The sequence below is a fragment of the Drosophila erecta genome, unplaced genomic scaffold (genome assembly GCF_003286155.1).
Source record: "Drosophila erecta strain 14021-0224.00,06,07 unplaced genomic scaffold, DereRS2 tig00000000-arrow-pilon, whole genome shotgun sequence".
In the NCBI taxonomy this organism is placed as follows: domain Eukaryota; kingdom Metazoa; phylum Arthropoda; class Insecta; order Diptera; family Drosophilidae; genus Drosophila; species Drosophila erecta.
In genome coordinates, this window is record NW_020825194.1 from 22,493,864 (window position 1) to 22,506,897 (window position 13,034).

The 13,034-nt window shown below is 45.2% G+C and overlaps 2 protein-coding genes and 2 non-coding genes across 4 annotated transcripts; all 4 read left to right on the plus strand.

Moving 5' to 3' along the window:
• The first annotated feature begins 401 nt into the window (after positions 1-401).
• Positions 402-2,365, plus strand: LOC6554106 (luciferin 4-monooxygenase). The gene is made up of 3 exons (XM_001979466.3): positions 402-602; positions 653-1,164; positions 1,217-2,365. The coding sequence occupies exons 1-3, from the start codon at positions 459-461 to the stop codon at positions 2,175-2,177; spliced, it is 1,617 nt and encodes a 538-aa protein (XP_001979502.1). The 5' UTR covers positions 402-458; the 3' UTR covers positions 2,178-2,365.
• A 171-nt stretch (positions 2,366-2,536) lies between these two features.
• LOC6554105 (4-coumarate--CoA ligase 3) lies at positions 2,537-4,596 on the plus strand. The gene is made up of 4 exons (XM_001979465.3): positions 2,537-2,826; positions 2,888-3,282; positions 3,344-3,460; positions 3,527-4,596. Exons 1-4 carry the CDS (start codon positions 2,686-2,688, stop codon positions 4,491-4,493), a joined length of 1,620 nt encoding a protein of 539 aa, XP_001979501.1. The 5' UTR covers positions 2,537-2,685; the 3' UTR covers positions 4,494-4,596.
• A 6,000-nt stretch (positions 4,597-10,596) lies between these two features.
• Trnav-cac lies at positions 10,597-10,669 on the plus strand. Its single transcript has one exon. It is a non-coding gene; the product is annotated as a tRNA-Val (tRNA).
• Positions 10,670-11,443: 774 nt separating this feature from the next.
• On the plus strand, positions 11,444-11,516 carry Trnaa-agc. Its single transcript has one exon. It is a non-coding gene; the product is annotated as a tRNA-Ala (tRNA).
• The last annotated feature ends 1,518 nt before the right edge of the window (positions 11,517-13,034 follow it).

The following is a 13,034-nucleotide window of genomic DNA, read 5'->3' on the forward strand; positions in this document are numbered from 1 at the left end:
CCTAACGACATATTTTATTGTATAAAGTAATTTATTAAAATAATTCGGTATTATTATGTGCATTTATTCACCATTACTATGTGAAGGCAAAGCAAAATTGGAGTTTTTTACTCTTTACTTACGAGTACCTTGTACTCGACTGCGAAGTACTTTGTACTTCTGAAGGGAAGGGCATGTATGAGTATATGTGTACGTGTGCACACATACAGGGTTCGGCTGTGGCTGTATGCGTGCAAGAGAGCTGTCTCTCTCCGGCTTCTGAACAAAATCCGAGAGAGCCTGGAGCCAGCTCCAGAGCCAGCCCCAAAAATCGTGTGCAAAAAATCGTGTGGCGTTACGTATCTTATAATTCTAGTATCTTTGGCGCGACGCTATAAAAGGAGAACTGCCACCGCAGTGTGCACTCAGTCCAGAACTTACACCTTGCACAGACAGCACACGGATTGCAACTGCTCGGAATGCCGTACAGACCAGCCAGCTATTACGATGCTGACCTCAAGATCTGGAGCGGCGGGCCATTGGAGCACTACTTTGACCCACATCTGTCCATCGGGGAGATTATATTCCAGGAGATGCGCAGGCATCCGCAGCTCATCGCTCAGGTGGGTGAAACCCTTTGAGGATTGCACTTGGATGAGACTTAACCTTTCAGATCTCGGCTACGGAGAACACGATACTGACCAGGGCGGAGCTGCAGGCCAACGCGATGCACATCGCCAGCTATATGCGATCCTTGGGCCTCCTTCAGTCGGATATAGTGGGCATTATAGCGCGGAACACCACCCACATTTCGGCAGTGACCTATGCTTGCTTCTTCAACGGAATCGCATTTCACTCGCTCAACACCTCGTACGAACAAAGTACAATCGAAAAGCTGTTTAGCATCACCAGGCCACAAATCGTTTTTTGTGATGGGGATGAGTTTGAGAAGGTGCGAGCTGCCACGGCACAACTGGATGCAAAGATAGTCACCATGCGCAACCATCCATCGGGATCTTTGAGGATCGAGCAAGTCCTGGCCACTCCCATTGAGAAGAACTTCCAGCCAGTGCGGCTGGAACAGGGCAACGACCAAACTCTGGCCATTCTCTGCTCCTCGGGCACAACGGGTATCCCAAAGGCTGTGACCATCACCAACAGCCGGCAGATACTGAATTCCAGCCAGTAAGTAAGGCCCCTAAAGACGCAAATCAGTAAATAATCAATGCTCTCCCAGTTCCTTGACCACCAACGACGTTCAGTACAGCCACAGTTGCCTCGACTGGATCACGGGTCTGCTCACCACGGTGACATCCGGGGTCTTCAGCACAAAACGCATCATAGCAGATAACGTCTTCGATCCGGAGTTCTTCATGCGACTCGTGGAGGAGCACCAGATCACGTGGGTAATTCAAGCGCCCGCCCACATGGCCATGATGGTCAACTCTCCCGCGTTCACCACATCCGACTTGTCGAGCTTGAGGTACTACCTCTTTGGCGGATCTCGGGCTTCGGTAGAGACCCAGCATCGGATCAGGAGTCGCCTGAGCACGGACTGCCTACACTTCGCCTACGGCTTCACAGAACTGGGCAGCATGGCCGCCTTGAACTTGCACTTCGACGAGAAGCCGAACTCAGTGGGTCGCTTGGTGGCGGGACTTAAGCTCAAAGTGACCTGTGAAAAGGGCGAATCCCTGGGGCCCGATGAGGTGGGTGAGCTGTGCCTCTGGAATGGCCAGTACTGGGGCGGATACTACGGCAATCCGGAGGAAACACACAAGATGAGAGACCCCCAGAAGTGGTTCCACACAGGCGACCTCGGGTACGTGGACGACGACGGCTTCATATACATTGTGGAGCGCAAGAAGGACATGCTGAAGTTCCAGAGCATCATGTACTATCCCAACGAAATCGAGAGTGTAATCGCCAGGATGCCAGACGTGGCCGAAGTCTGTGTATTCGGGGTGTGGGACGAGATAAACGGCGATGAGGCCACCGCCGCCGTGGTCAAGAAACGGGGCAGTGCCCTTACGGCCCAGGACGTTGTGGACTATGTGGCCAGCCATATCGACGCCAAGTACAAGCAGTTGAACGGAGGAGCCATCATCGTGGAGGATCTGGTGCGCAGCCCCAATGGGAAAACCAACCGCATGGCGAACAAGGCATTTTTCCTGGAGGCCAAGAGCTCAGCAAAATAGTATAGTATAGCCAAAAATTTAAATGTAGCTAGGCCAAACAATTATTTTAAGGAAATTTTTGTTATATGCAGAGATCTATTTTTCGACATGTATAGATTGGAAGTAATATCTAAACTAAATGTAGTCAATTGGTATATAACATTTGTAATTAGATTGGGCTGAACCCACTATAAAGTAGAGAGAAAGAGCTTTATTTTATATACTTATCTAGGACACAGATAAATGATAAGAGGGTCATGAAAGGGGCAGTCGCCGGTCAAGGTTTTCCTTTTAGCCATCTGACTTCGTGCGACTTGGTCTTATCTAGCTGGAAAGGCCTTCCAGCGAGCTTTTCGAGCTTCGGCGATTGGAAGCGATAAGATGGAAGCCATGGATGGCGAGTGCCCCGAACTCGTCGCTCGGTCTCCAGTTGCTGAGGAACCGTTGATCGACCCGGACCCGGATCCGGACTCACGCCCGGAGAGAAAATCGTTTGTTGATACCGGGGCTAGGCTTATCAGTCGCCGCAATGGATCGCTCGACCACGCAGTTCGATAAATACACCAAAATTTGGAGCGGACCAAGGCCGGCGAGCTTCTTCGATGCGGACTGCTCGATTGGCAAAATCCTCTTTGCCTTTATGCGGAATCATCCCAGCAGTATATGTCAGGTGGCTGAAATTCCTAGCTAATATAATAATATAGCACTATAGGCCAAGTTACTGCCCTTAGATTTCTGATACGGAAGGCACAGCGCTAACCAATGGCGAAGCTATCACCTTTGCCATTCGCATTGCCCAGCAACTGAAGGCTCTGGGCCTGAAGCAGGATAGTGTGGTGGGGATCGTGGGCAGCAACACCACCTACCTCATGCCAGTGGTACTGGGGTGTCTGCTAAATGGAACCCCCTTCCACGCAGTTAGTCCCTGGCAGGACGAGGACACCATAAAGCATCTGTTCTCCATCACCAGGCCAAAGCTGATATTCTGCGACGGCAACTGCTTCCCGCGACTGGTCATCATTGCCAGGATGCTTAAGAGCCACGTCTACACGCTCAAGAACCATCGACTGGGCATGCCGCGAGTGGAGGATTGGCTGGAGCCCACCAAAGCTGAGCTGCACTATGTGTAGGTTTTGCTGTTATGCTTTTAGTAGCAGCCCTAATGTTCCTGATTCCCTATTCCATAGACCCGAAACCCTTCCACTGGGTGGTGATCACACAGTCGCCATCCTGTGCACTTCGGGCACCAAGGGTCTGCCGAAGGCCGTTTGTATCAGCAACTCAGCTTGTCTCTTTGATTTCGGGTAAGAATAAAATCTGTTAAAAATTGATAACTTTTGGTTTCAATACTTAAACTCACTCTTTTCCAGCTTTGTCACTGGCCAGGATGTGCTGCTGTCCTTCAGCACCATCGACTGGTCGGCGGGGATGTTCAACATGCTCTTCAGCTGCTGCCACGGCTCCACGCGCATAATTACGGATCGGCCATATACGCCGGAGTATATGATGCAGCTGGTGGAGAAGTACAAGGTGACCTTGTTGACAGTGGTGCCACAGCAGGTGGCCTCCTTGCTGAAGTGTCCCAACCTCAGCAAGCAGCGGCTGGCCAGCATACGATTCGTGAGCGTGGGCGGTGGCTCCTGCTATGTGGCCAATCTTCTGAAGCTGCAGGATTTCCTGATCGCCGGCCAGATATCCTACGGCTACGCCTTGACTGAGTGCGGAGGAGTGGCGGCAAATATGGGCGTGGCGAAGCCATCGTCGGTGGGCAGGATTGTGCCCGGAGTGAGAGTCAAGATTTTGGACGAGGCCGGCCGCAGTCTGGGACACGGAGAGACGGGCGAGATCCTAGTGCACAATGGCAAGGTCTGGAACGGCTACTACGGCAATCCCATTGAATCGAAGCGCATGCAGGACTACCAGGGCTGGTTCCACACCGGTGACATGGGCTACTTCGACAACGAGAACTACCTGCACATCGTGGAGCGAAAGGAGGATCTGCTGCGTTTCCATGGCGCCCAGTACTGTCCCCAGGAAATTGAGCAGGTCATCGCCGAGCTGCCGGACGTGATTGAGGCCTGTGTCTTTGGGCTGTGGAACGAGGTGGACGGTGATCCTGCGGCGGCGGCTGTCGCCAAAGTCCCCGGCAGTCGCCTCACCGAGATGGATATCGTCGAGTACGTGGCCAAGCGCCTGGTGGTCGACCACAAGCAGCTTCACTGCGGCGTCTTCTTCCTGCCCGAGCTGCCGAAGACTGGAAGCGGCAAGGTTCTACGTCAGCAGGCACGCGATCAGGCACTGGGCAAAAAGTGGGCCGATCACGGCAACGGCCACTAATCTTTCCATAGACATAATTCTGTTAGGCTTAAAGACAATTAGCTATTACCAACGGGTGACTCATCCACTTCAAGAACTGCCGAAAAAATAAAACACGCATTCAAACATAGGCATTCACTTTTTCCGATGGCCGACACATTTGGGGCTATTCTTCCATATCGACAGCTTATCTCCTGCTGATTAGCGATTGCGTCGAGGTGCGATAGTTCGCCATTCGGTATGTGGTTCAAGGTAATGCTTCCGTTTAGAATTCATGGGGAGATATGGTACTATGTAGTTAATGATCGGCTAGGAACACTTGAACAATTACTGACGAACCTTAAGGCAAGATTAGCTCTAATGAAAAAGTACTTGTACTAGTTCGGAATGTCTTAAGCTGATAGGCAGTGCTTTTATTGTTTTGAGGGGTAGGCTCTGTAATTATCAAATTAATGGTGGAAAAGAAATAAGTGTGTTACTCGTAGAATAAAAGGGTTTACTATATTGCTGAAATCTAAGTTGCCGCTGGAAGCTCCATGGTTAATCTCAACATTCTAGCTTTTGTAGTTCCTGAGATCCAGGAGTTCATACGGACAAAACGGACGGACAGACGGACATGGCCAGTTCGACTACCCTTATCAAGAATATATATACCTTATATGGTCGGAAAAGCTTCGAACCTAGTCCACCCTTTTAATGTACGAGTAAGGGGTATAATTAATAGCACATCGTGTAATAAATACCTTACGCGCTTGATTCATCTTTGTTCATTTAATTCAATGATCACATCCTAGTAATCTTCCGAATACCAGTACTTAGGACAATGAGAGATTATGGAATCACCTTGGGAGAAACAGCTGAAGACATCAAGCCGCCCTCGCAGCGACTTATGGAGCACCTAATGGTGCACATTCCAGTTGAACAAACCCTTTGGTTTTAGTGATGGCAGGGAATAACATCATCATTTGATTGACAGTCGGGCAAAGTTGCATTTGTGCGTGATCTTGTCAGCATTGCAACTTGATCCTTTGCCCCGCACTCAAGTCTGCCCTTTGCCACACAAAACTGAGTGACATGCCCCTCCGAATGAATGCCGATCGATGCTTGGGTGCACTCCCGAAATAAACTGCAACAATTAAGAGCCACTTAGGCCAGAAATTAATTTCGTTGGGGATCAGTGATAATGATCGCACAATTCCCCTGCTAAGCGGATTGACAGGCCACGGAGCAACTTCATCATGTGCCCTCGCCGTTGTTTTCAATGTCAAGTTCACGAAATACGATCCCATCCTTGCGGCGCATTTTCGGGGGCATTAGTGCTCATTGATCATGGACAAGCTGGCTGGAGCTCTGGCAAACCGGCTCAAATATGCAGGAAGTGCTCGGCATGACCAATGCCATTCGCCTCGCACTGCCAGCCAGCTTCTCAAAGTCGCCTGGCGCCCATCTGATCCGATCTGGGCAGCCATTCCTGACGGCGACTCTAATTGTCATGCAAATACCAATTATCATTTGTCAGTAGCGCCGCTAATACTATTGTACGCTGGTGCAATTTAATGCCTACGCTCTTTATGCGATTGTCTGAATGGTTTCCGATCGGCGATTGGAGATTGGAGATCACAGATCTCAGATCCAGAATCGCAAATCTGCGATCTAATCCGCACGCTGATTAATTCATTAGCAACTGTCGACCAGTTTGTCAGTTACATGGCAATAACTGCTGCCAGCCGCCATTGCGGCGATTAATTGGCGTTATTAATCGTGTAGAAAATGCCGGAGTTGTTTGTGCTTATTTATAATGCTAAGCACTAATTTATGTCTCGCGAAGTTACGGCTTGAGGATTGTTTAATTACTTTTCTATTTGCATATGTCACAGCAAAGTCTCAGCTAATGCCGCGCTGTTCTCCTCCCCCTTCAAGCCATTCGAAAGGGGAGCCCATCCAGCTGCCCAAGTTCCCCGAACCATGCCCAACCAAGATCTTATTAAGTCATCTAATCCAACCTCCAACCTCCCATTGCGGAACGGTGCTTGAAAGGGCATTATGCTGGAGCAAGTCTAAGGGAAGCTAAAAAGGGGTTTCGATTAACGCATACCTATTATCTAGCTAGTAAGTTAGATATACAAATTTCTAAAGCTAATTAGTACTTAAAAATGTATTACTACGATTCAGTCTATGCTTAAGACAACATAGAACATAAACAGGGAATTCAAAAGGATAAAGTACTGTTTTTATGACTTTCAGAGAAATTCAGAAATGGATACACCCTTTTTATATCTATCCAACACTCATATCTACTGTTATTTACCATTATAAATGTAAGCAGTGTTAGTAAACGAATGGTTCTTCGACTGCTCATGCCGCTGCTACCCTGTACAAAGCAAGGCCACATAAACTTTGACATATTGCCTTCGACATGGGGAGCTGAGTACAGAATTTATGGCGCTTAAATTGCAGTCATGCGCATGAGCGGCAACGGCTAACAAGATGAGATGTGGCCCCCGCCTCCGCGATCCTGGTGCGGATCAGAATCGATGGCCAGCCCTAACCCCTCGATGGGGCTGCGGCTTAGAGCGGATGTTTGGTGTCAAAACACAGGCGGTGCGATGTTGGATGCATTTTCCCTGGAATTCTATACCGGACCTGGTCCTGGCCCGTAATTTATGTAAGCGTTGTGTTCGCCAGTGAAAACAAGGAGAACGCGGGATCGATGATCGTAAAAATAGTCCAAGAGCGTGGAGACTGTGGAGCGCCCCATGTTGTTGATGCTGCTTTTATCAATTTGTGTTAAGTTCGCTTCTAAGCACGAAGCAGGCATAGATCATAAAATGGCACCCCCCGGCATCCGATGGATTGGAGCAGATCGAATCGGAACGGAGTGACTGGGATCCGCTGGTGCTGGTGGGGAAATTTACATAATTACCGCTGGCGGTGCTTTGGTGAGAGCCGCCCGAACGTGTCAAAATGAAAAGTGTTGCATGATTAGCGAGTAAATTACGCCGCCGAGTCATAAATCTATCCCAAGCCAGTCCGCTGTCCCCGCAGATAATCAAATAAATGGGGCGATTAATAAAAGATGAAGATGCAACCGCAACAGCGAAAGGAAGATCTATGCGCCTGCTGTTGGCCCGCAGCCATCGGTGTTTTGGGGTCTAGGTCCGATCACCTCTCTAGTTCTTGGCCACTCCAGCTGGTTAGGATCGGCTGGCGCCGCAGGCGTGCGAATTTTTGGACGCCCGTTGTGGGAGGTGTGAAGAACGGCTCCGGCCATCCAAGCATCCCAGCCAGCGACTTCAGGAACCTGGCCACATCTGCCCCTGGCTGGCGGCCGACATGACACATCGTTGTTCGCGTAGCATAACTTGGTCAACAAGCGATGATGTTGATGATCCGGCCAGCTGCTGATGCTGATGATGATGGAGGTGCTGGCGCAGCAGTTGAAACCGGCTCACGCACTCGGAGAAAAAAATGGGAATTTAAGAAAATAAATGGTAATATATAATTGCACGAAAATGCCAACTATATACTTGGCATAATTAAGTTGCAACTAAGGGAATATGCCTATCAATCTGTTTCCAACTCAAGCCAGGATTAACATTTCCTCTCCGTGCAATTGGAAGTGCTGATCCCGGCGATAGATACGCTTCCTTTACACGGCTTCGACTGAAGAGCCTTGGGGGCCAAAAGTGGCTGTCGCTGAAGTTGTTAAGAGCAAAGTGTTGTTAGGCGGTTATATGTTCTTCACTTGTTCGCCAGTTGTTGCGTTTTAGCGGTGGTTTCGTATTACCGTTTCCAGCCGGGACAACCCGGTCAAGGTCTCTCCTTCCTCAGGTGCCAAGTGTCTCCAAGAACGAAGAACCACAGGCCGACTTTCATTGAGCAATTGCAGCGAGGCGTCGACGGGTTTGCCAGGCACACAGCACATGGCAAATAACATATTGCATTCCGATTCATCGAATCGAGTGGAGCGGCCACTAGCATTTCCTGTCGCATGCGCCACATAAATTAGTTTTCCATGTTCACTTGTCACTTGTATCGCCATTGGCCAGTTGAACCCGTTTGCCGGCCATTGCGGGTGTCCATTCCACTTAGAATCCGCATCCGACCGATTGCCCTTATCAGCCGCAGAGAAGCCCCTGAAATCCATTGCCGCATCCCAGTGCAATTTACAATCAATTTTGGCAAGGAGCCACCTAATTGCCTTTGCTGCTTATTTATAGACCCGCCGCACGCACCGCCTGAATGAATGATATAACCGCTTTCCTTTTTTAGAGTCTGACCAAAGACACTAGACAGATTGAGAAAAAAACGGAAAAAATAGGCTGAAAATTTCAAAAAAGGATGTAAAAACTGGACAGATTTTTATTCATACGTTTGATTCATACGTTGCCATTGTGCCAATGCGTTTCAAATACGTTTCGGGCATTTTATAGGCTTTATTTAAGACAATTTTTACTCAAGAGGGATGCCAATTTGATCTTGCAAGTAATCACACTTAAGAACACATACACTACACTCACTGCTCGACCGGTAAGACAGATTACTTGAACTACTTTGCGACTCTAAATTAGAAGACATGCCTTACTGTCTTCACTAGAACTAGTTGGGAATTATAGGGCTGCAAGAAAATATTTTTCCTAAGCTAATATTAAAAGCAGCAATAATTATGTGTTCCGACAATAAGTTAAACATTCTTCAGGATTTAATTAAGACTTTTGTACTACTTTGTGCAAGTAACACATACACTACATACATGCGTACATACATACATACATACATACATACATACATACATACATACATACATACATACATACATACATACATACATACACACATACATACATACATACATGCATACATACATACATACATACATACATACATACATACATACATACATATATACATACATACATACATACATACATACATACATACATACATACATACATACATACATACATACATACATACATACATACATACATACATACATACACATACATACACACATACATACATACACACATATATACATACATACATTCCTAACGTGAAAAATATATTTGATCTTAGTGATTCTTAGGTGCGCTGGTCCTGCCTCAAGAATTCCATTTTGCAATAAACAGGTTGCATATGAAGTTTTTTATTTATTTAGTATATTTATTAGTGCAATTTATTAGAATACAAGTAAAAATAAATATATACATAATATATAAATATATAGTACAAAATTTTAATAAAATGAATTTAAAAAAGGAGCAAATTATATCGAAAAGCAATAGTTAGAAAACTAGCTTAGTTGGGGAACATGGAAATATTTTATGTTTAACATTTATTATTTCAAGTCGACTCGAAGGTCATATAAATATACGACACTTACAATTGTAATGTCCTCCCCGTGGTGTTCCCTGGGTACCAAAAAATACATATATTACAGATATTAATAATAAAAATATTTATATGTAAACGGTAGCTAATTCGAGCGGCGATTTTAACTAAAGAATATTAAAACAACTTCTTAAAAAAAATAATAGTCACGGCATCAATTTTTAAATAATATTTAGCTCACAACGAAATTGACCAAAACATCAAAATTGATTTCGGACCGAAAATCGTCTTCTAGCACAACTTTTTTGTTTACTGTTTTCACTCACACAAGCAAGTGAATTCTATTTTTAGATTTTTATGCTCTCAATTTTATGCGAGCGGGAAGAGAGCAATTACTGCCACCAACAAAAAAGTGGCATAGTGCAAAACCAATTTATGGCCGTTACGCATCTTATTATTCAGTGTCTTTGGTCTGACCAAACCAAAGAGTTGATAGTTCATATCAGAAAACGGCTAACAAAACCAACTAGTTTCGTGCTAGTTACGTTTGAGCCGAAATATCGAATAAATACAGCGACCAGCGCATTCAAAACACTTTTACTCGCTTATCGGAATGCCCATAAATCAGGGCTTTCTGTCGACAAGTTCTGGCGTGTTCCCGCATGGAAAATATGCAAATCGAACATAGAATCGAACATTTGTGTTAGTTTCCAAAACGTTAAAGATGATTTCCTTCGCGAGGGCAAGTCGCTAAGTGTAAAACGGGTTATTCGCCACAGCAACTCCATGTGTTTCCGTAGTGTAGCGGTTATCACGTGTGCTTCACACGCACAAGGTCCCCGGTTCGAACCCGGGCGGGAACAAGCCGATTAATTTTTTATTTTCTTTTTTTTTCATGCATTTTTGCTTGTACTTTCAATGTCAATTGACCCCACCTGCCCGCTTCTGCTGTGATATTGAGGTTTATTCGATTCGTTTTCTCCCCACCACATTAATTTTAATATCGTTTTAATGAGTCTGTGCTGGCTTTACGATCATTTCAGGTGTGCTGCATTTATAAACACGCCGACCCTCGGCACGCACCGAATTTCAACTGTTTTACGACCCGCCTGCAATGTCAGCATCCCGGGTATGACTCCAATTCCCGGGCATTTTTACGACTTCAATTTGCTGCAGCCCTTGCAGAGAACCACCCAAGTCGAAAGGTCGGTTGTCTGGAAATAGGATTGCGTTCCATTAAAGAAAGTGCTGTTATGGGCTAAATATGTTGCAGCATGGAGTTTTATGTCTTTCGTTGACAAAGCATGTGCTATTATCATTGCTTTGAACTTGGCAGCGAAACAAGCAGATGGAAGTGGGTCGAGGATGACTTTCCCTATGCACTCTTCCATATGCACTCTGCACTTTTTATGGCTTTTAATAAATTACATATATCGAGGCTAACTGATCAGAACATCTTGATATAGAAATATTTCTGTATTAATAAGAAATTATTTAAAAATCTAAGTTCTAATGAAACGCTCTCACATTTTTCCATTAAATCGACTAAAAGCTTATGCTGAAAGCTTTCTGCTCAAACATAAAGGGCTTACCGCTGCAAGCACTCAGGTACATTGTACGACATACAGTGTCCATCAGGGGATGTAGCTCAGATGGTAGAGCGCTCGCTTAGCATGTGAGAGGTACGGGGATCGATGCCCCGCATCTCCAGGTTGATTTTTTCACAATTTTTTTTTTTCTTCGAAACAGGAACATTAGCATAAGCCACTTGGCAGTTTGATGCACATGCTCTCCCATCATAGTCGACATTGTGTCAAATTATTTAGTAAATAGAATATCATGCCGGTTACAACTCCATTTCACACGCTTTTCCAAACGACTGGTCGAACCGGCTTGTTATGCAATCGCTCAGTGACTTTGGCTTCCCCATTTCCACTTCCCGGCAGACGTCGCAGCTAATCCAATTAAGCGTACTCGTACTCTTACTCATCATATTCACGCAATGCAGGCCGTGAACTAGAAATGCAGCTAAACCGGACTCTGCAGAGGGTGGCATGCGCGGTGACCAACGGGCAAGGCGAAGATTCTGACGTTTCCGTCATGTCCGGATGATTGAAATCTGTTTAATTGAATTCAACTGTGGAATGCGTTTTTGCCCCTTCGTTCGCCCGCCTTGGGTAATCAAAATCTCTGTATGAGCGGATTGGAAATCTTCCCTTTTTTAAAGGTGCTGATTATATCTGTGTGCATTAATCCAGGTTACCGAATCAAAGGAGGTTTCTGAAGTTGAGACATATTCCTATTTCATTATAATATTTCTGGGAATCATTAATAGATTTTGTGCGGACTGGCGTATTATTAGCACTGATGTGATTTTCAGATTGGGGCTTAGGTCACGCGTAACTATTCTAATAATATAGGGTCGTAAATCCTATACTGTACGTAATGAAAAATGTATTTGTTTATGAATGTTATTTCTATCAACAACTACTACATTCCACTGGGATACTTGCTTTCAAAATCCATTAAATACATACTTTATTTCTGATTTCTGGAAATGTTTTTTTAACCACCTCATAACGTTATTACTCTAAATTACGTAATGGGTATTACGAGTTCGCTCGTAAAGGAACTTAGTTTAGATGTTATTTCTGCGCTGTAGTCCACTTGGGATGACATTGAACATTTGCTCGAACTAACTCAGTGGTGCGAATTCGTGTGGGTGCTCATTAATAAATCTATCTAATCTGCCACTTGAATTTGCCGCCGCCAATTGGCACTCGCATGGCGATGGCAATGGCGTTGAGCAGGTGCAGTTGATCGAGTTGGGCATGCCCACACTAAATCTGAACGCCGTGAGTCACCACTGGTGATTGGAATGACCGTATGACACGTAGACCCGAAAATCGTTAAGATGTATCTGCAATCTGCCATAGTTAAATGCCATTTTGGATGTGCGGCTTGTGCTTATCAGCCAAACAGAAATTATAACAAGAGCAAGAAACGGGAAATTTTAGCAAACCGAAGTCTAGATACTCTCGCACTAGATTGTGAACTCATAAACTCGAAAAAATTGCCACAGAAACATAATTTATTTTATAGTTTATGGAATAATATTTTTAGAATTATATTTAATTTTTATTTTATTTTTATTTTATTTTTATTTTATTTTTAAATTAGAAAAATAAATAAATATTACTGGCTAATTGAATGCCTATTTAAGCTATT